Source organism: Sesamum indicum, linkage group LG8 (assembly GCF_000512975.1).
Source record: "Sesamum indicum cultivar Zhongzhi No. 13 linkage group LG8, S_indicum_v1.0, whole genome shotgun sequence".
Lineage (NCBI taxonomy): Eukaryota > Viridiplantae > Streptophyta > Magnoliopsida > Lamiales > Pedaliaceae > Sesamum > Sesamum indicum.
The window spans coordinates 11,944,230-11,966,549 of NC_026152.1; the positions used below are offsets into that span (position 1 = coordinate 11,944,230).

Sequence of the window (22,320 nt, forward strand, 5' to 3'; positions counted from 1 at the left end):
TTTTCTGAAAATCTCAAAACTTTCGAAGAGGATTAGTGGGGTAGTTCATGATTCTTGGCAAAATAACCCCCACTTGAAAAGATGAGATATTCTGGAGTTAAAATTTATAATAATAACTCCGGAAACATCAGGAAATGGGTGTATCACAAATTGCACCTACTTTTGACATTCACTCTCCAATGGCCTATAGATAAAGGCCCTTGTGCAACCATTTCGGTAAGCAGTATCTCACACTTCATATTCAATTCTCAATTTTAAGTATCATTCAGCATATTCTGGCACTTCACATGACTTTTGTCACTCTATCATCCTATCCAACCATTATTCTCACAATATTTTGAGTTGTTCATTTATTTATTTAATCAAACAAATTATTGACTTAAGCATTGAAGTGATAATATTTATTTTACACATTATTCTGCTTTGATCTTAATATTTTCATGAAGAATTTTCAACCATGGTAGTGCTAATGACTCCCACATCACTTTGCAATAAATCATAAAACATTAATATGTTAAAGCAGCAAAAGGATTTGTACAGACGAAGGTCCAAGATCAGATCCTCGTGCAAGAATTGATTGAGTAATTGTTCTGTTTATTGTCATCTCAAGGTCTCCAACTGTATTACTATTTTCAGGACACTGAAATGCCAACATAAATACACTACATATTCCAAAATATTAAAAAATTATACTACTGTAATTTTATAAATATAAACAGACAATATTATGAAAGATTAACCTATTTTATAAATTCATATGTGAATATTTTACATCTTAAAATATTAAAACTTACAAAATATGTTATTTATAATATAGTAAAACTAAAAATCATTTCATATATCATTATTTTAATTTGTAAAAATAACATTAATTTATACTTTATAGATTCTATGCAAGTATCAATACCAATTTGCCAAAAGCTTGTCGTCCATCACCCATAAGAAAACCTTCAACCAAATAGTGAGCAAACAGGAATCCACAGCAAGCCTATCAACATGCTAATGCTCATAACTGCAGACGGCATCATTTTCATGCTTATTAAGGAAAAATTATCAGCGGCTTTTGTTGCTGGAATAGTGTGTTATATGTACAGAAAACAGGGTTTCCAAGAATATAAAAAAATCTATGACTATGATACAAAAGTTTTAATCATTTAAATTAACGGATATGGCTAAGAATCAGAGCTGCTCAAGAGAGTTCTGATGGTTTCTTCAGGCCTCCTGATCAAAGCCCTCCGCATCTGATGAGGAGGCAGAGAAAGAGGGAAGCCAGAGTTCTAGACGGGTACCACCGGCTGCAAAGGCTGCATTTGCTCTTGGAGAGATAACACGGACAACGCAGCCGTAGTTCTCCAGTATCTCGCAAGCAACAGTCAAACCAGCAACGAAGTTCCAAGTGATGTTATCTTCGATCCTATCTTCGGCACAGAGATCTAACCCAAATGGAGTGAGTGAATGCATCTGCGTCTGCAAGCAATTTAGTGGGAATGAACGAGATGGTATTTCAAGATCAACTAGACATGAAAACTGAAATTAACTCTCACCAAAAAGAAAGAAAGAGGGGAAAAAAAAAGAATCTGTACAGAAGTAGGAACTTCTTATACTTTCAATGGAGGCAGCGTAGTTGCAGGAAGGAGGGGGGGGGGGAATTAATATATTCCAATAGAAACTATTATAGTTAGATTTTAAATTTAGTTACTTAATGTAATACTGGCTATACCATTTATCAACCTTTAATTTCAGTTATTTCAATCACATTTGTTGTTATTTTACCTCCATCATATTATGAAAAAATAAGTAGAAGTAATTTTTATATACTTTCATATTATACTTTATTAATATGTTTTACTCTTTGTTTATTTTAAAAATTAATACATAAATAACTTAAAGAAAAATATATGAAAATTTAGTTCATGTTATTATATATATATATAGTAATACTATATAGAGTTTATAGATTATGATTCTTTCCTATCATGAAATATTATCTGTTTTATTTTAGAATGTTCCCTCATGCATGTCATTGTGATTTTTGTAAATTGTCATTTTTAATGGTAATTAAGTTAAAAAGAATTATAAGTTAACAATTCAGAGGATCAAATAATATTCTAATTAAACTTGGTACTCATGTATATTTTCATAATTTCTAATGAATAATATAAAGTGACACTTGTATTAAAATTTCATTAAAGTAGGTTTACATATTATATTTAATTAATATTCTAACTTCTCCAATATAAGAGCAACAAATTATTAATATGCACTTTAACTTAAAATTAACGGATAGATAACGGTAGGGACCAAAATTAATGGAATCTATAAAGTTGAGGAACTAAGTCTGATAACAGGGTAATATGAGGGACCAAATTTGGATAAGTGACATAGTTGAGGGACCAAAAATGATATTTACCCAAAAGGAAAAGTATTTAGAGTTATAATTCCTCTCAACTACTTAAATATATTTATCATTGTCTAAGTAGTTTTGAGGTATTAGGACTATTAAATTAGAAGTTATTCTTTTATAACTAATGTTAGTTTATTGTTGAAAAGATTACTTAAGTAAGGGGTATGAGTATCTATTCACAATGGGTAACAAACACATTAGGAGATTTACACTTTTATATATAGTACACATATAGATATGGATATAGATATAGACATATAGATTAACACTTAAAAAAGTTCTCAACTAGCAGGCAGGAAGTAAACTAATTACCATGAAGTGCATGTCAGGCCCATCATCATCGATGATGACGAGGGCACCACCTGCTGGTGCTTCAGTACAGACGATTTCAATTCTTCCCCCAACTTCTGTTCGCAACAAAGCACCCTCAATTAAATTGCTCAAAGCTTGACGCAAAGCAGGTTCTTCAACCGCGACTTTCAATGACCTTGATAGATCACAGAGTTCTACAACTCTTTGTTGCTCATGAGCAAGAGGTCTTATGGCTCCAACCAAATCTTGCAGTACATCAGAAATTTCACACGGTCTTCTGTCAAATATATAGTTTGTAAGAAACAATGTCCGTTACAGAAAGATAATAAAATGAATTGCAGAGAAGAATGGATTGGAACTTCAATAACATTATGTGAAAGCTACACTTGACAGGATCCCCGTGAACTTCAGGATTATTTTAAATTGTAAATTATCTATTTAATTTTAGAGTTGCTTTAAATTGAAACTAGATGATTATTTGTTGAAGATAAGCTAACCACAACATACATAAATTACTATAAGATTTTTTATGTTTTTTTCAATGAACATTTTCAAATAGAAAATCATTAAATATAAGCAGGTTTTGTTAGATGAAATTCCATCCTTCCAGAGAATTCCTCATATTGTTAGTTACTTTGTTCTATTTTCCTGCATAGTTAAATTTTAATTTCCTATCCAATGATTTCTCCTTCACTTAGCATAGACGAATTTCCTAACCTCACAGCATTGTGAAGTACAGAAAATCTATATGTAAATTCTATTTCAGCTGGCCCTCATCGGTAATCAATCTAATATTAAATTTCACTAAGACCTACAAACAGAAACATGTAATTACTTCCCAGGGTAAAGTTGGATAACGAGGTAAAAAGAAGGAAGACAAAAACACATCAGACACCAGACATGAGAAATATGCATAGCTTTATAACATATGGGTACCTAATTCCCTGTTGGTTTGAGGGTGCAAGAGCAAGAGGTGGCATAGGAAATTCTGAATCCTTGGGGATTGAACTAACAGACAATTGCCCACGAGATTCTAACATCTTACTAATCGAAGTCTCCACAGATATGCTATTGGATAACTGTGAACTCATTTCTGGCTGCGCTTCAGATGACTGCCGCATCTTCTTCACCGTTTCATTGTTATAACGCATTATATTGGCCTAAGGAGCAAAGGCAATTACTGAGAGAACAGTTACTGATGGGAATTTTTGAGAAAAATAAGTGAAATAGCAAATCAAAACAAATGAAATAGCATAAAGGGCAGGAGAATGTGAATAGAGCACAAGCTAAAGAATAGGAGAAAAGGAGGGGAAGATTGCTTCTGATTTTCAATGTGTTACTAGGCGACTGCTGTAGAGTCTCACTAAGAGAGTTAAGCATTTTATCATGATGTCACAGAACATGGGACTAAAGAGTAAATACGTTGCACAGTACTGCCACGTCCACCAGAAATCCATAGAAATGCATGTTGGCTTTGTTTTATATCTGTGTGTATCACATGATACAGGAAACCTGGGGTACCCTGACGGTGATATAGCGAGTCAAAGATACTGCCAAATATTGTCTTTGCATGGCAAGAAGCAGAAAAGCACCTTTGTCAAGTAGACAGCATCCTGTAGCTGTTGAAGAGTATCTCTCATATGATCACCTTGCACTAGAATATCTTCAACAATTTCGTAAGAAATCTGCCATGTCATGGTCATATTCATCAGGAACCAAAGAAGGTACTTTAAAAGTGTCGAATTTAAGTTTAGCACAACCATTTAAAGTTTCAGACAGACCCACCTCAGTTCTCTTCAAATGAAGAGACAACATCTTGCTCAAGGTTCGAACGCTTGAAAGAGAACCTCGAATCTGTAACCCAGAGATAGAACACATCATGATATGTTATAAATTATATGAAAACAAAATCCAAAAGTATCACATCTTACTTGCTCCACCAAATTACTCATCCTGACATTATTTTGCCATGATGATTGCTGCAGTAGCATTGCTTTCTGGAGAGTTACATAGAAAGGTTGAGGGGTTACCAACCAAGCATAAACAAAAATAGTCACCAGAACAAAAGTAAATAACCTAGAGCCTGATCGTGGCACATTCGATACGTGTGCTTAAATTTTCACCATATTTGGCATTAAACATTTTATTATTTATCTTTTTTTGCGATCGAATATTTTCTCAATTATTTAAAGTGTATTTGTTTGCATTTTAAGAATCAATAAACATGGTTGCAGAAAAAAATTGGAGAGACTAAAATTGGGGAGGTAGAGAAGAAATAATAGTCGAATTAAAAAATAGAGCGAGAGCATCATAACATGTTGAATAGAAGAGAGAAAAAGAAAACATAAATTTCCTCAGCATTGATCTTTTTAATGGGGTTATTTGATCAACACACTAAAGACATACCAATCGTGTTACTCTAGCACTATCACACTCAATAAATAGTATAGATGAACAAATCAAGGATGTCACACTCAGAGATATCAATTTCTGCAACAACGGCAGATATCTGTGATATGTAAAGTGATGGGAAGGACAAAACATTGCAATTGCAACATAGAGTCCATAACGAATGAGGGAACATAATCACGCATATGAAACCAACCTGATCCATGACATAAGCCATGGCTAGCGAACGGGTAATATTTATGGCATTCAGCTTTTGTTCAGTGGAAAACTTTAGCATATCAACTGAGTGTTCCTTGAAAGTTTGTACATCCAAAGATTGTGGATCCATGCTATGGGGCAATGAGAAAGATTTCCTAGAGAAGGCACTCTCTTTCATGTCATGCCATTCTCTTCCTAGAGCCATCTTAGGAAGCTCAGCAACTAAGAAGCCCACAACAAATGGATGTGTTACCATGGGGAAAACAACAGCACCAAGCTCAGGAAAAAACTCTGCCTACAGATGAAGAGAAAATCTATTAGAAATCTATAATATTAGAGCGGTGAATAAATGGACAACTAAAAACAAACTTCAATTTCATTAGCATTCACAACAAAAAGCAAATCCTTGCCTGTTGACTTGAAATTGCAGCTTCTGCAACTCTTAGTCCTGCTGGCATACTAAAGTTAGCAACTAAAACCACAATATCAGCTGCATGGACACCTGGGTAGAGAGTAATTCGCCGCAACTCCAGTCGATCCATGACATAACTACCAGCTGGTCTGACATAGACCTATGGTTAACATAAGGAGTATCAGAATACTATCATATAGTGCATATAAAGAATCAGAATGTCATGAATTCATGCCAGACAGATCACAATTTTCATGCAAAGAACCATATATCAAAATCTTTGAATTTTTACCATATGGGGAATCCTATAACTATCTGTGACATAATCCATTATCATGATACTTCAAGGAGCTCCCAACAATACTGGATGCTGATGGACAAAGAATAAAATCCAGTCCCTACTTTATTAATATTTATTTATTCACAGCTTTTTCATTTTGCCAACATAATGAAATACAACAAACTGAAAATTACACACACAATCCAAGTGACGAAAAAAAAAGTATGAAGTGAAAATTTTGTTATCAGTAAAAAATTTAACAAACCTAATTCTGTGCACTAAGCTAGGGCCATGTAAAAGTAATTAAATCCACCAATACCCTCCACTCTCTATTCATCAGAATTTTAATTGTTTTTCCAAATTCTCCCAATACAGATTTTTGGACTATGCATAATATCAGTAGTACAATAAAAATCAACTAAGCTCCGAACCATTAAAAGAATAAACAATAAACTTAATTTCTTTCCATCTTATGCGCATAACGGGAGCTTCTACTTGAATAGGAGATCCTGCTATACCGTTTAAGAAGTAATCCAGTACAGCCTTCAGTGTATAGGAATGGCCTCAGGCTCACAGTATAAGGAGTAACAATAGACTCTCCGTCGACCGCATTTACAATCAATTTTGTCCAACATACTTACAGTACACTAGTACCTAAGGCGATAGAAAAACAGCTGTTTTTAATCTATGTTACCTCAAGCACCAATTCCCACTCATAAAAGTGATAAATAAACCATATAATCTTTCATTTCACAAACTGCAGCACCAAAATTGATTTAAATAGCACAGCAAGTACATGATCGCATAAAATCAACAAAAATAAGCCATACCGAGAGAAGAGCATCGGGGTCAACGATGCGGCGAAAGAGATCGAGCTGCTCGAGGCAAAGGCGTTGAAAATCCTGACTCGGCAACACCAGCGCTTTACTCTTACCTCCACTGCGGCCGCCGCCTTCCTCTATCCTCTGCAGGAACTCCACCGGCGAAGTCGAGGCGGCGCGTATCGCCGCCGCGACCGCAGCCGCTGATGACACCATAGAGTCCCCATCCTGGGAGGCATCATCATCCGACGTGAAGCTGACTTCGCGGAGAGAGGTGGAAGCAGTAGCGGCGAGGGAGAGGGGGCGCTGAGCGGAGCTGTTGGCGGTGGCGCGGCAAGGAGAATGAGGTTGGGGTTTGGTGGAGAAGAGAGGGGCAAAGTTGTAATTGGGAAATGGAGTTTGTGGAGGTAATGTAAAGATCAGCATTTGCTTTGTGATGACTACTGATATTTCTTCTCACTCTCACTCTCACTCTCACTCTCACACTCAGCTGCTGCTTTTCCGTTTCAACTTCCGTATATAAATGGTCGTTGGTAGGCTTATGGACAATTTCTTTTTTATTTTTTCACATCAATATTTTTATAAATTAAATAATATATTAATTCAACTAATACTTAATTTATTTTTTTATAATATTTAATTCGTATAGTTATAGTCTTTGATGTTAAATTATATTTCATTTTAATTTTTTTGGACATTTGAGACGAAATTGCCAATACATAGTACAAACTGGTTTTTGAAAGTTGGTTTCCACTATAAATACTGAAGCTCGGAGCTCGCTAGATGGCCTACATGGTGCTATAGCTACCCAGTGAACAACATAATCTAGCCGTTCATAATAAACAAATGTGTCTATCTGTTCATTCAACACTGAGTTGATGTGTTTATTCAACCGACGCCATCTTTCTATTCAGGAGACCTTCCTCGACCATGGCAAAATGATGCGGCCGTCTGAGTGCATGTAAGGAATTCTTGAAATAGGTCATTGTTGAAGGAGTACTTACAATAGTTTCTCAATATTTTTATTAGAATAAGTTATAAGTTATGCAGTGTTTGAAAGTAAAAGTAAAAAATATAAAAATATTTAAGTTAGAGGTGTTTGAAAAAGTAGCTCGACATCTATAATTCCACCTATAAATTATAAAAGTTGATTGTGAGCTACTTATACTTAAATCAATTTAATTTAAACGATTAAAAACAAAAGTTGTAAATCAAAAGTATTATTTTCAACAATAAGCTAATAAACATTTATTTTAAGCATTTGCAAACACGCCACGACCCAATGAGGAAAGAGCTATTGGGTGTGGCAGGCCATATGCAAGGGAATTGGGGGGTCAGAATAAGCACCATTCACAATTTGATCAAAAACCCATTTATTAGCAGCTTGAGTGTAATGCACCCCATCCCAATTAATCACAACCGACGGATCCTTGCATGATTTCCCCACCATGATCTCTTCTCCATTCACTTTGATTTTGCTACCGCACCCAAGATGCTTGTTGTAGTTGTACTTTCCTCCATGCCCACAACAAGCTTGCAGAGGGTGCACAAAACCTGCATGCATTCCCACCAAATACTTTCTAACTTCATCAATTCATAAACTGTTGTTCAAAGAACCATACTTTTTGACTTTTAAGGTAACTTTCATGTCCAAAGGCTTGACCAATTTGTGCCCATGACTCATTTCCTTTCTTTTGTATTTTATTTTCTGAACTTATCATTCTTAAAGTTCATATTTTGTTTCGAAATAAACTCCCAAATACCCTCAAATCTCTACATTGAATTTTTGAATACGAAAAAAAGAACATCGATAAAGTGGACAAAATAAGACAGCATACCATGTTTCTTGGCTTGGCTGATGAGATCATACTTCACTGCATAAACATCAACATAGGTCAAGGCAGCTGATGAGAGGTCTTTCCTCAACTGGACAACAGTTTCCTTCAATCTGAGGTTGAAATACTTAGCCACCTCATTAAAAGGCGTTGCACAACCAACCTTATCGACTTGTGCGGCTGTGACCGGAAGAAGGTCCATTACGTAAGGCAAACAACCTACTGGTCCTGTATTGTGTATCCAGAACGACCTTCCTCCATGTTCATATATACTCTGTACGAATCGACCCGTCACACAAGCATTGAACGGCAAGAACTAAAACATAGAAGCATGTTGGTTTTACCTTAACAACAGTTTTGAACTGATCCAACACGTCTGGAACGTATGCTCTGACTTGATCGGTCGTCATGTTGAGGAAATAACCGGCTGTCAGGTCGTTTTGTCCAATATCAAATGTGTACAATGCGCGTGAAAAAACTTCAGCCTCTGGCAATAGTCCCTCATAAACACTGCCTGCAAACATTTAAACGATTTGCCATTCTGAGTGTTTGTCGTATGATTAGACTGCTTAATGAGAACGTTATAGTCATGTTACGTACCTTGCTTGCGAATGAGATGAGATCTGCGTTGGAAGTCGTTGAACTGATAGAACTGTACGTTTAACGAAAAAGGGCTGAAACCGCTCTGGTGCAGAGTTGTGTTTTGGGGTCTGATGGTTGATCCGGCTGTGGCGAAATTGGCTCCGTGAGTGAAGTTGGAGCCTAATGCATCGAGGTATGCACTGAGGTACGGCAGCCCCAAGCTCTTGGCTGGTATGTGAGAGTCAAGAAAGCATCAGTTATGGCAGATAATTCAAATGTATTGTGAGCATATAATTCAGACAACGATGTATAACTGCTTTGATTCACAATGTGTTTCACACACAGACAGATACATATTCTACCTTTCATAAGGAACTAAAAGCTGCTTATAGCTTTATGCTTAAATCAGCTTAAAGCAAAAGCTGTAAATCGAAAAAACCTTTTTCAACTTAATTTCAACAATAAGCTGACAAATGTTTATTTCATGTTAACCGCACAACCCTCTAACTGTTCTAGTAAAGTTAGATGAAACTAGACGAATAATAGTGAGTATAGTACAAGATCATCGAACTATACACTAATCTAAGACAAAATCGATGTTTCACTAATTTTATATTAGTGCAATAGATACATATGACAGTAGCATAGGAAATTCTAACTAAAATCGAGTTGGATCATATCCAATCAACTTACATAATAATTACATTCAACTTATCGTACGAACAAACAAGACCACATGAGAAACTAAGTACAATAATACTTCAATGTGATTTGCCGACTGCGCTAAACTCGAGCAAGAATTTTGTCGAAAGATATTTGTTAACTTTAAGGGTAGCAGTGTTTCTTATGATACATCGTACATGTAAAAATGAAAAACTGAACTGCAGTAACATTAAACATTATCTTTATTCCCTTACCAATAAAATCAATGACTAGTCGGCCGTCGGAATACCGCCCAGCCGGGCCGTGGAAGTAGGATTCGCCATTGGGCGGAGGAGCCTGGCCGAAGGCCGCCGACAGGCCGCCGGTGTCGGAATTGGAGTCGCCGAAGTTGAATATGGCCGGAAAATGACAAGGGCCTGTAGCAAATGCGAGGTGGGGAACTAAGCTGAGAGAAAGTAGTGAGAGAAGAAGAGTAAGCAGTAGTTTCATGGAACAAAGGAATTCCATTAGGGGAAAATTGAGTGATGATGATGAGCAATGGGATAGATAGAACAGAATCGAGGACAGGACACATTTATGCTGCTCCGAATTTTCATTGTACAGTTTTTTGTTTTTTTTTAGCTTTTCTTTTGTTTGCATTTTTTTAAAGTTCTTGGAATATGTATAATGTTGACGATTTTGTGGAATGTAATGATTTATGGTCGAATAGATATAAAAAGACTTCACATAAATTTTAAAATATATTGCATCTTTTATTTGATTTATTATGTACTGATAGTTTGTATAAAAAAAAATTATTAAATAAAATAAATAATATAATCTTTATACACAGTATATATGTTAAATGAAATAGAAGATGAAATAAAATTTAAAATAAAAAAAATCATTATTTTCACAAATTTGTGCAGAGTACTCTAAAGTACAGTAAACTAATACACTTATAATGAAAAACTCATGTTTTCATTACGTTTTGATCGTACCTAATCGATTAGGTTACAAATGTAATATTACATATGTTACATAATTAAGAACTTTTTTAGAGCGTATATTAGCCATGTAACAAATGTAATACAGTGTAATTAACTTATCCTGATCAAGCTATGTCTTTAATCTTTAATTAGTGCTTCAACATTTTCAAGATCTTAGAATAATGTAATTTTCTAGTTTTCCAATTTTAGAAAGTGCAAGAAAAAGTAAAATGTGTCTGCCTTTGAGCTATAGAATATAGGGTAGCAATTTAAATACAATGGAAAGAGATGAGATGAAATTAGTAAGTTAGTTAAAGATGGTGGTCCCATTGGGTGACAGTGTGTGTTGATTATGGGGGGGTTGCTTTTGCTATTTTTAGGGATTTCAATGATGGGATACCCAACCAACTTAAAATCAGATATGCTTGTAAGTGATTTGTGAGTTAAATTAGAGGATCCATATGTTGTCCATGATGACACCATACCCACCTCGAGATTCGCCTTCCAAACATAAAGAATATTGTAATCTTGGCTAATTTTCAAACGATGGCCACCACTTTCCAACTAGTAAGAGATGCAGGAGCAAGTGTTGAAGACTTTACTCCTTGTCCCAAGAACAAAAAGATGAACTAATTTGAGTTGTTTATACGATAAGTGTTTCTATGGTTGTGCTGTCGGGATGCAGTTCCAGGAGAGTGATTATAATATCTTTCTTTTTGTAATTGTGATATTTCGATCACTTGAGTGATAAGATTATAGCTCGAAACGTGTTGAGACTTCATCAAAATGAGTAGAATTTCAAAACATGGCATATTGTTATCGACCCTAATACTACTCCAAAGCACAAGGTAGGACGGGACATTGAGTATCCAAGGGGTGAATGTAATAACAAACACGAATTGGGAGAAGATTTGCAGCAACTGGTGTGGCAACACTACTGCAAAGCAAAGAAATCAATGAAGGCGAGGGGATGAGCTCTCAGGCTCAGCCCCACAGCAGATGAAGGACCACCACCAAGACAACACAGCCTCAACCGGCACTTCACCACTGATGTCATGTGTAGATAGAAAAGAACAAAGAAGAATGAAACATGCAGTGATGGATCCATTCACATATCTAAGCTTCTCATCAAAGGCAAGACAGAGTCCCCTCAAATTTCATTTGTTCTGTTGCCTAGTACAGAACACCAACATGGAAAATCAAAGATTCATTGTGTGGAGTTCACTTACATCTCAAAACCTTCAATCTTTTTCTTGCTAAAGGTATTATACAGTTGTAGGAAACCAAAAATCAGGCACCTTCATCTATACATTCCGATATTTTCACTACAATGAACTTTAAGCACATAATTGAGCAACCAATACCTCATTCCAATAGGAGATGAGATATCTCACCTTATCTCAAATGGGATTTAAATTAGAACATAGTGTTGAAACAATTAATACATAACAGAGATAACACTAACAACAAAGGGTGCGGCAAGTTGAAAAGTAAAGGAAAGATCAAAACCAGCTTAGTTGATGGCAGGTGTGAGTTACAGTAGAAAGCTGGGAACAATACAAAAAATAGATCCTATTCAGTGAGAGAAAAGGAAACGGCAATTTTTACAAATCATCATGATGCAACAATTAAGGCAAGAGTTTCTTGTGCCAGCACTCAGATAATGCTAGCTCTACTCCTCGCAGCAAAATTATGAGAAAACAAATAAGATACCAAAGTATTATTGCGGTCTAACAAAGCAGAAGAGAACTCGAAGAATCAACAGTCATTTGTCAAAGATATCACCACCTTGAGCTCGACCTGCGAAATGACATGACCACAGGCATCAATCTCATTAGTAATTCAATTAATAAATAGGCAACCATGACATAATGATGATTAGATTTAATACAGGATTTATTATCGCCCACCAGTACTAGCAGCTACATGCAAAGAAAGTCCACAGGCAACCCTCAGTCGACCATGCTAGCATCTAAAATATGTAAACTAACAAGATTCATTATGCAAGGGACAAGCCAACAGAATGCTGTACAGAAACAAGTGTGTCTTCAAGGAAATAATTCTCAGCAAGAAAGCGGCTACACTTAAATTAATTCTTCGACAACTCAAGCAAAGCCACACACTAGAATGATTCTACAACTTCTATTCTTCGAAAATTTTGAAGACCACAAAAAACAAATTATCCAGAGTTTCACAGAAAATTGTCGTACCATTTCCATGCTCATGAGGTATAAGGTCTGTAACTTAATAGACCAAATTTCCATATAAAAGTTTCAGGTTCGATAAAAAATCTGAAACAGATAAAGATGAAAGAGACAACAAAGTACCTATCCACGTCTCTGCTGCCCAAGAATCCTCTTCCCCCGCCACCTTGAATAGCTCTTCTGTCATCACTTGATCTTGTCCATGAATTTGTAGTGCCCCGTGATCGAGGCCTCTCATTGTAGTCAACAGCTCTGGGCTCTTGATACCCTCCATGTGTGAAAGATGATCTCTGAGGAAAGCTGCCTCTAGGGTCTTCATAGGCTCCCTGCCTGGAACGGGGTCTCTCATGAGAGCCAGGTCGGGGGTCTTCATAGGCTCCAGGACGTGAAGGAGGTCTTTCAGCAAAGCCAGATCTGGGATCCTCATATTGTCCACCCCAGGATGGAGGTCTCTCCTGTCTAGGATCCTCATATGTGCCAGGACGTGAACGAGGCCTCTCAGTATAAGCAGCTCTAGGTTCCTCGTATGCTCCGGGCATGGAAGGAGGTCGATCATTAAACCCAGCTCTAGGCTCCTCATTTGCTCCAGGACGAGAAGGAGGTCTCTCATTAAAACCAGCACCTCTACCAGCTCCAGACCCTGGCCTCTCGAAATTTTTCTGACTATATCGAACTTTGTCATCCAACTGACGGACCAACAGTTCCAGTTCTCCCTCCCTTTGATGTATAAGATCATGTATACTGGTTTTGTCATCACCAGATTTTAGCAGTAATTCCTTTTTCAAGTGTTCAATCTCTTCCTTTAAATTCTTTTCTTCCTCTGTCTCGGGCCTGCAACAAATTATCACTTCAGTTATAGTGATTCTATGTTTTTTCAATTTTGCTGATTTTCCTTAGTTACCCAGAAGAAAGATATCACCAATTTGACTATCTAATACACTTTATGCATTATTGTAACACATTACAAACAATATCTCCGAGCAATAGAAAATTGATCATGAATATCTAACTGTTGGCTTTGGTTAATATTATCTTGCTATCCTGTTATCTTTGCAAGCAATGAAACAGGCAAAATTCTCACGCATACGAAAAAGGAAGATTAACCATATTACTTGTGATATAACGTGTGGACAAAGTATAACAACTGGAATAGCAGTTGACTAGAAGAAAATGCCCCTTTATCCATGCATACTCAACGCTTAACCAGCCTATACCGATCTGATGACTCAATGCTTATTTTATTTTAACATCAACCTAAGCTCCATCAGATATTAGCTACTCTAGCCAAAACCAATACGACATCTGCAACAATAACAGATAAGTGATCAGAACATCAACAGGGAACACAGAGTTGGGAAATAGATTAATACCATGACCAATCATTTGGTTGTAAATACTTCTTTGAAAATCATATACGTCTTATTCAATTATAAAATAGCTGGTAGAATCTTATATCTGCCATGATTTTGTTAAGGATCCTACGTTTTTTATATTTAACTAAACTTAAAGAGATATCATATGGTAATCCACCTGGTAGTCTGCTTCTAATATCATAACAAGGGTATTCAGAATCTAAACTAAATTTTTATCTCTTAAATTATGCATTTTAAAGCCCGTTCTAGGCAGTATAATGAGACACTGAGCGAGCTCTTTCTAGATGTGTGATGCCAGGCCCCAGGATATTCAGCTAGGTTACTCTCTCTTTTCTCCGCTTCCTCTTGGTTCCTTTGGAGATTATAGTTCTCCTCTGACTTTTCAAAGACATCACATACGGTCCATCACCTCCACCCTTCATTCTATCCAGAAGTCCAAAACATTGAAATTTCACATTCCATATGCTGTTAAAAGAGCAAACAACATAAATCGCACTGCAATCTAACAACTAAACCATCCTCAATAAGACAATTCAAACCTGGCATCAGGCTATGGAAATTTCCCATGTACAGGTTGCTGAAAGAGCAGTACGATAAAACTAACACCATTAAACAACTGCAGTTCTACCTGGAGTCATATATAAAAAAAATCAAGCCTTAAAACACCATTGACATCTAATAGTTTTCACCAACCACTAATCACACTCTCGTAACATTCAATAATTACTAACATTAGCAACTGCTATAAACGGTAGTTGTTCTCATCCCAATTACACATCAATTTACAAACATGAGAAAGAGACAACAGCAACTACAACAATTTGTTTAGAACCTAATCATGGATGCATCTTGCATTGGTAATGTATTACAAACAGAGAGTGAAACTACGGCCACTCTTCATAACATACGACATTTATGTCTATCAATCAAATGGTGAGAACACACATCATATGACATTAATGAAAAAGCTTCTTCCTAATGATAAATTTGAAGGTCGGAGAATGAGGGAGAGCAACCCCCAAAACCAGAACTATTGATAACTTCTCAATCCCAATATTCAAAGAAAAGATCTTTACAGGTTCATTCCAAGGACTGCATAACTTATTAACCAGAGTTAGCCAATAAGGTATATCCATATTCTATCAGCATATAAGTGGCAGTAATGAGTTTTGAACCAACTGTTTCTGGGTATAAATGGTGAACAATTTAAGGTATACAGATATCGGTAATATTAATAGCTGATGCATGTGTGAACACCCAAAAGACAAGCGGACAAAGGTACAACCAGATTTTACATATAAGAAAAGTTAAGTGATGATATACATATAGATACAGACGGAAGAGCAATAAAGTTTTTGCTTCCTCAATTAAATCTTGTTATATTTGAATAGGATTCAAGTCTTGTTTTCTCAAGCTAACAGACATGTATAAATGTGCCCACTTCTCCATACACCTCCACTTAATTTATTAGGATGATTTATATCACGGTATCATCATTACTTGCAGATTTGCAGTTTGATTGAAGAATGTTACATAGATTAAATCACCAAAAATGACTACTTAAAAATCCCATGGAATCTTCTTCTTCATCACTTTGTTTTCATCTTTCACTCCCTTCAAAAACTTCATAATATGCAGTCCAAAACATTTGGTATACTTCCAACATAGATTAGAAGTATAAAACAGACAACTAAAGCAACTCTAAGAGGATAAAAGATTCTATAACCCACTAAATTATAGAAAGAGAATGTCTCTCTCAAACTTTCTTTAATCCTTAATCAAAATCCAAAAGTTCATAGTTCTGACTTTCAACATTTGGTTAAATAATTTGACAATAAAATTAAAGATATTCTGCACCTGCGTATTTCAGGCATCTTATATTGAAGGAGCCATGCATAGTTCATCCAAGAGAAATACACATCATGTATTCCAAATTTTAAATGATCTGAACAAACAGCTCATCCTTTATGCTACATATTCTCTCTCTTCATCAAAGGCTCGCCGCCCCCTCCCCCCCAGCTGAATGAGAATAAATACACTTGACAGCTGATTATTAACCACTTCCATCTTGCACTCACCCAAGACCAGCACATGTATCATGAAACTTCAGTAGCACTATAGAAGCTAAAATTTCCCCTGACAAGCATCTAAAACATGCAATTCTGTATGTGAAACATGAATAAGATACTTCTGCTATGAACTTGCAGGCATTTTATTCAAAAAAACCCTTAAACATTAATATGCCAATGCCCTTCAAAACATATAACTCTTTATATTGGATAGATTATTTGCAAATGTCAGCAATTAGTAAAAAAATTTAGAATAAAGTGGGAACTGAAAAATACAAAACATACAACATCGTGATCACAAAACCCCGAAAAATGCAATCTTTTCATGATAGAATGCTACAGATAAAACATATTTACACCAGAGAGTAAGAGAAGCATAATCAAGGATTACCTCTCAACTCGTCGATGCTCCAACTCAAGATCAATCTTCTTCCAATCCAAGCCCTTCTCCTCAAGCAAAACTTCCCTAGGCTTGGCATCACCAAATGGATTCACTCTCGGTTTTTGCTTTACCGCTCCTTCACCCATCCCTGGCATCAAAGCAGCTGTCACCTCAGACTTGCTTGACAGTGGACTGTCCGGCCTACTTGACTGCGAACTTGATGGCCTGCTTCCACTACCCGAATGCTGCAGCTTCTTTCCTTCAATCTCCGAATCCAACTTCTTCCAGTCCAACCCTTTCTCTGCCAATACCTCCTCCCTCGGCCTTGCAGCGCCAAATGGATTAGGCTTATTAACTTTTGCCACTACTTCAACCTCAATTTTAGGAGAGTCCGAAAATCTCTGTTCATTCCGAGTCCAACGATCAGGCTCGGGCCTGGAGAATCCTGAACCGAAGGTTGAAGATCTACTTTGTTGCTGTGGTTGTGAAATTGGCTTCTTAACGGAAGCCCAATTGTCCACCTCATCGGCCCGTGACCCAACTCCAGGGCCTCCACCACCGCCGAGTGAACTGTACTTTCCCCCCGGTCGGGCTTGAGGCGAATTGTATTCGGGTACCGTTTGTTTCTTCATCGAAGCCCAATTATCAACCCCATCAGCTCGCGACGGTTGATTCATCTCGGAAACCCTAGCTTGCGGCGGGCCCCCGCGCCGGTCCTCATCCTGAAATCCATAAGATCTCCTACCCTCGTACTCCCGCGGCCGACCGCCCCCGGATCCAGGCCGATTTCCATAATTAGAAAACCCGCCCCCCAATCTCCCAAACTGCATTTCATCCGGGGAGCGCTCCTTGGGGCCGGTGGGGAGGCGGAGCATCTCTTCCGTTGTCAAGCCGCGGCTGGCAGCGGAGCCGGAATTGCTCGACTGCTGCATCGTGAACTCCTGCAGGGTCATCTTGGTCTTTTTCTTCTGCTTGGTGGCGGTAGTCACGGATTCCTTGAGGCTGGGAAACCTGGCCGGTGGCTGGGCAGCAGCGGCCTTCTCGGCCGCTTCCCGCTCCTCTTCCTCCGCCCGCTCGGCCTCGGCAGCCCAGGCTCCGATGTTCCCCCATGGCGATTTCGACATCTCTATCCCACAAGAAGAAGGAAGATCTATGAATAATATGATAATAACAATAATAATAATAATACCTTTTTCAAATCTGAGATATTAAATATAGCAACAAACAAAGAAAGTTTTATGATTATTTTGTTGTAGAACCAAAAAGCATAAAATAAGGCCAATATGCGTAAGACACAAGCACTTCATTTCTATTCACTTTATATTTTCAACTTTCATCATATTTCAAAAATAAATATCTGGATTCATTTTATTGTTTTCTCTTTTTCTAATTATATCTTAATTAGATTGTATTTGCACTAATTAGCATAATATCTCATGTTTCATTGGTACCAAAATTACTCTTTTGTAATAAATAAATTTTTGCATTGTTTGGCCTTGTAACAATCTAAATATAATTATTACATTTCCCTAAAAAAAACTAAAACATAATTATTTATATAATAAATATTACTTCATTCTCCTCTATGGCATTACATTGTTTTATAATTACCAAACGGAGGGGGTTGATCCCCGACCGCTGCGCTCGGCCCGGACCTAGCTCAAACTACAACTTTCCGTAAGGAAAACTGGTAGCTCAACTCTAGATTTCAACTCAAATAACGTTTAAATCAAAAAATAAAATATTTTGATATGATCACAAAAAGCTTAGAAGAATTATTCTTGAATTATAAATTTGTTAATAATACATGCATGATCCATTGGCCTCTAGTTATAAAAGTATACCTTTGGCCCTTTCAATCAAGCAAATACGACATATATTTTTAAGTGTTAGTTTGTCATTTTAACTATAGTTATTTTTATATTTTGGCATCTAAACTTTTTTCTTTTTATCAATTTGTCATCTCAACTTTACGAAATTTTACACTTTGTCATTTATAATTGCTTTTCAATCAAGTTTTTTGTCAAAAAAGTATCACATTCAGTGCATATGTGATGTACTTAAAGATTATGTGATACGATATTTTTCACATATGCACAATATGTGATGTTTTTCTGTAGAAAAACAACAAAAAAAGGATCGTATATAGCAAAATACAAATTTCGCAAAGTTGAGATAGTAATGAAAAAAAAATGAGGGCAAAGTGTAAAAAAAGACATAATTCGAATGCTAAAATGTAATTTACCCTGTTTTTAATTGCGCTCATGTTTTTAAAAATGCTTTGGAAGTTATTGAAGTTATAATATTGAAATATTGAAATTTTACTTTTATTAGTACTAGAAAATAATCAATTATACTTTGATCAACTATAGTTAAGAACATGATCGCACACTATATTGAAATAATAATTTTTTATTTGATAAATTGATTTATTTTGAATTATAATAAGTAGTTTATAAATAATAGTGAGAAAAGATGGAAAGAGCTTCTAAGAAAAGGGAATATTTACCAAAACTAGACACATGTTAGTAGCTAGATAATATGTAGGAATTAAAAGATAACTTTGGTTGTAAATAGATTGAGTTAAATCGAACACATCATTATTTAAATTTATTTGAATTATTATTAAATTTGCAAAATTATATTTAAACTTGATTTCAGCATTTACCAAATATAGCTCAAACAAGCTTTTTAGAAAGTGACTTAAACTAGGGATATCGAAAAATTTCGAAGGTTCAATTAATGAGTATACGAGAAATTCTATTAAAAAAAGAAGCGATGTCTCGTAAAAAAACATAAGTCTTAGTAATGTTATTTGAATTCGAATATGATCTTTTGTGCAAAGTTAGTTATTGATATTTTAATACATTAATAGTACATTCTATCAAACATACAAAAAATAATTATATATTTGTACGAATCACTATTGACCTGAATATTTATATTATTTTAAATAATATTATTAATTAATACATCGAAATACATATATACGAGCTAAAATTTGTCATCCACATTAATATAGCACTTACAAAAAAATAAATATTTTTATCTATATTTTTTTATATATTTTGATTTGTCCCCTATAGATTTTTTCTCCAGACTTTATTCCCTATTATAAGTTGGTGAGAAGAGTTATTTGATTATCAAATGCATAAATGTCACTATTAAGTAGTCCAATTCAGATATCACTTGGCATGATACCTCCCTCACACACACACACACACACACACACATACACACACATTTTCATTTATTTTTATGATACCTCCCTCACACACACACACACACACACACACATACATATACATTTTCATATATATTTATGTTTAGGTTAGTCATAATTAATTTTTTTTTAAAAATATAAAATTACGCTTTCTCCTAAAATATTATTGAAATTACACTTGCAATTCTTATTTATAATTGTACACCTTCCAATAAACTTTGAAGGAAAAATACAGACGTTAGCAAAAAAAATTATATAAACTTCTATTTTTTTGCTCCATTTAGCATTTTGTATGAATTATTGACAAGACAACTAATTGTTTCATTTATCAATCACTACTTCTATCAAATGACAATAATCAGGGAATAATATTTTATTACGATTATACCCTTTAACTTTCTTTATATTATACATGTCCCATTACCCCCTTATAAATATAAAAATATTATTAGAGTACTTTTTTTTAATAAAATATACGAAATGCTGAATGAGCATAATTATAGTTGTATTTCTATCCGAAATCCTAAAGGGAAGGTGCATTTGTAAAGGGAGAATTTTTCAAAGAGTAATTTCAAAAATTATTTCTAGAAAAAATATATTTTTATATTTTTTATGGAGTCTAAGTATAATTAATTCGTAATAAGTGTATGTGTATACTCTTATTATCAAAGAATTGTGTGCTTTACAAACTGACACTTGTATGCATACCATAAAGTCAATTGTTCCATTTAATAGTTGAAAGGGATGGGATGATTACCTAATCACTAGGGCACTACTTCTACTAGAAATCATTCATTATTGATCAATTATTTGCTTATTTACTACTAAGTATGGTCTTAGATTTTTGGGATAATTATATTTTTTTCATAAGATTTGGTATAATTATACGTAAATTCTCTATACTTTGGAAAATTACATTTAGCACTTCTAAGTTTACTTCTATCTAACAAATAAGTTCCCGCGTTAGTTAAAATTTGCTGAATTTACTGATATTAATAAAAAAAAACTGAATCTAAAATGATATTTACCCTTTGAGTCACTTAAAACTGACTTATTACATGTAAAACAGTTTTTTGGGACTAAACTAACTTTATAACGATGGAGATATACCTCCCCATATGCATTAACGCATGAAGATGTATGAGGGTAATTTGGTTATAAAAAAATTATTTGACTTGCTATCAATCAATAATAAGTCAATTGGTGGTAAATACAGAATTTTTTTTTTATTATTAATATCAGCAAATTTAGTGCATTTTGACTAATGAAGGGACTTCTTTGTTAGGCGAAAGCAAACCTCAAAAATAATAAATATAATTTCCTAAACTATAAGGAATCTACGCATAATTACACCAAATCTTAGAGAAAGGGAATATAATTATCCCAAGAATTTTCATTTGATTGTAATTTGCAAGATTTGTGGTTGGTTCATATCAATTTCAAAATTGATATATTGTTTACTCACAATTTTCCTTGTTTGAAAACTAAATATGTGGTTAATTATTGAGGCCTAGTTTGGCTCAACAGTTGCATAATTAATTATAAAATAATTAACTTTAAAAAAAGTAATTGTGATGTTTGAATTCACAATTTCTATAATTAATTATACATCTATAGATTCCAAAATAATTGCGATACATAATTAGATGAAAAATAGTTGAGAATGGGATTAATATCCACAAACTACAGGTTTAGCTAAATAGTATAAAAAATTAAATTTACAGTTAGACTCAAGTTCGACCTGCTCAATCGCAAGATCCAATGGATATTGAGTAATATACGTGTTCATTCTTGTGTGCAAATTTATGAATATTTTTTACCTCCTAGTTTTTTCTCTCTTTTTGAATTATGATTGTCTTTTTAAGTCATGTAAACATAAGAAACACAAACACAAACACACACATCTTGTATCACATTGTATATAGTAATGAAGTAAATTATATAAATCTCTGGAATTTAAATTGCTTAGTGTAAGTAATCATGTAAACGACTTATGGTATCTAAAATTTATCATAATTTATGATGATAATTAAAGTCGAACTGACTTATATTTTCTGCAACAGGAGGGGGGAGGGGGGAATGAGTCCTAACTGAGAGCATATAGATAAAATCTTAAAATTTATTTTATGATTATGATTTTGCAACATATTTACTTCTATTCTCTAAATTCCATTTTCCATCAATC

General features: G+C 35.0%; 3 protein-coding genes across 4 annotated transcripts; all 3 read right to left on the reverse strand.

Moving 5' to 3' along the window:
* On the reverse strand, nucleotides 1,014–7,362 carry LOC105168322 (chloroplast sensor kinase, chloroplastic). Of its 2 annotated transcripts, none has more exons than XM_011088364.2 (9): nucleotides 6,846–7,362; nucleotides 5,734–5,895; nucleotides 5,322–5,618; nucleotides 4,648–4,713; nucleotides 4,502–4,570; nucleotides 4,309–4,401; nucleotides 3,653–3,876; nucleotides 2,717–2,990; nucleotides 1,014–1,467 (listed from the first exon to the last, which is right to left on the reverse strand). In XM_011088364.2, the coding sequence occupies exons 1-9, from the start codon at nucleotides 7,260–7,262 to the stop codon at nucleotides 1,213–1,215; spliced, it is 1,857 nt and encodes a 618-aa protein (XP_011086666.1). In that variant the 5' UTR covers nucleotides 7,263–7,362; the 3' UTR covers nucleotides 1,014–1,212. The 2 variants fall into 2 exon arrangements, with proteins under 2 accessions (XP_011086666.1, XP_011086665.1); XM_011088363.2 differs by having other exon boundaries at nucleotides 2,717–2,993; nucleotides 6,846–7,361.
* LOC105168667 (GDSL esterase/lipase At3g26430) lies at nucleotides 8,044–10,554 on the reverse strand. Its single transcript, XM_011088799.2, has 5 exons — nucleotides 10,171–10,554; nucleotides 9,272–9,481; nucleotides 9,016–9,185; nucleotides 8,675–8,945; nucleotides 8,044–8,390 (listed from the first exon to the last, which is right to left on the reverse strand). The coding sequence occupies exons 1-5, from the start codon at nucleotides 10,421–10,423 to the stop codon at nucleotides 8,131–8,133; spliced, it is 1,164 nt and encodes a 387-aa protein (XP_011087101.1). The 5' UTR covers nucleotides 10,424–10,554; the 3' UTR covers nucleotides 8,044–8,130.
* LOC105168323 (eukaryotic translation initiation factor 4B2) lies at nucleotides 12,234–18,104 on the reverse strand. Its single transcript, XM_011088365.2, has 3 exons — nucleotides 16,922–18,104; nucleotides 13,212–13,919; nucleotides 12,234–12,684 (listed from the first exon to the last, which is right to left on the reverse strand). The coding sequence occupies exons 1-3, from the start codon at nucleotides 18,034–18,036 to the stop codon at nucleotides 12,666–12,668; spliced, it is 1,842 nt and encodes a 613-aa protein (XP_011086667.1). The 5' UTR covers nucleotides 18,037–18,104; the 3' UTR covers nucleotides 12,234–12,665.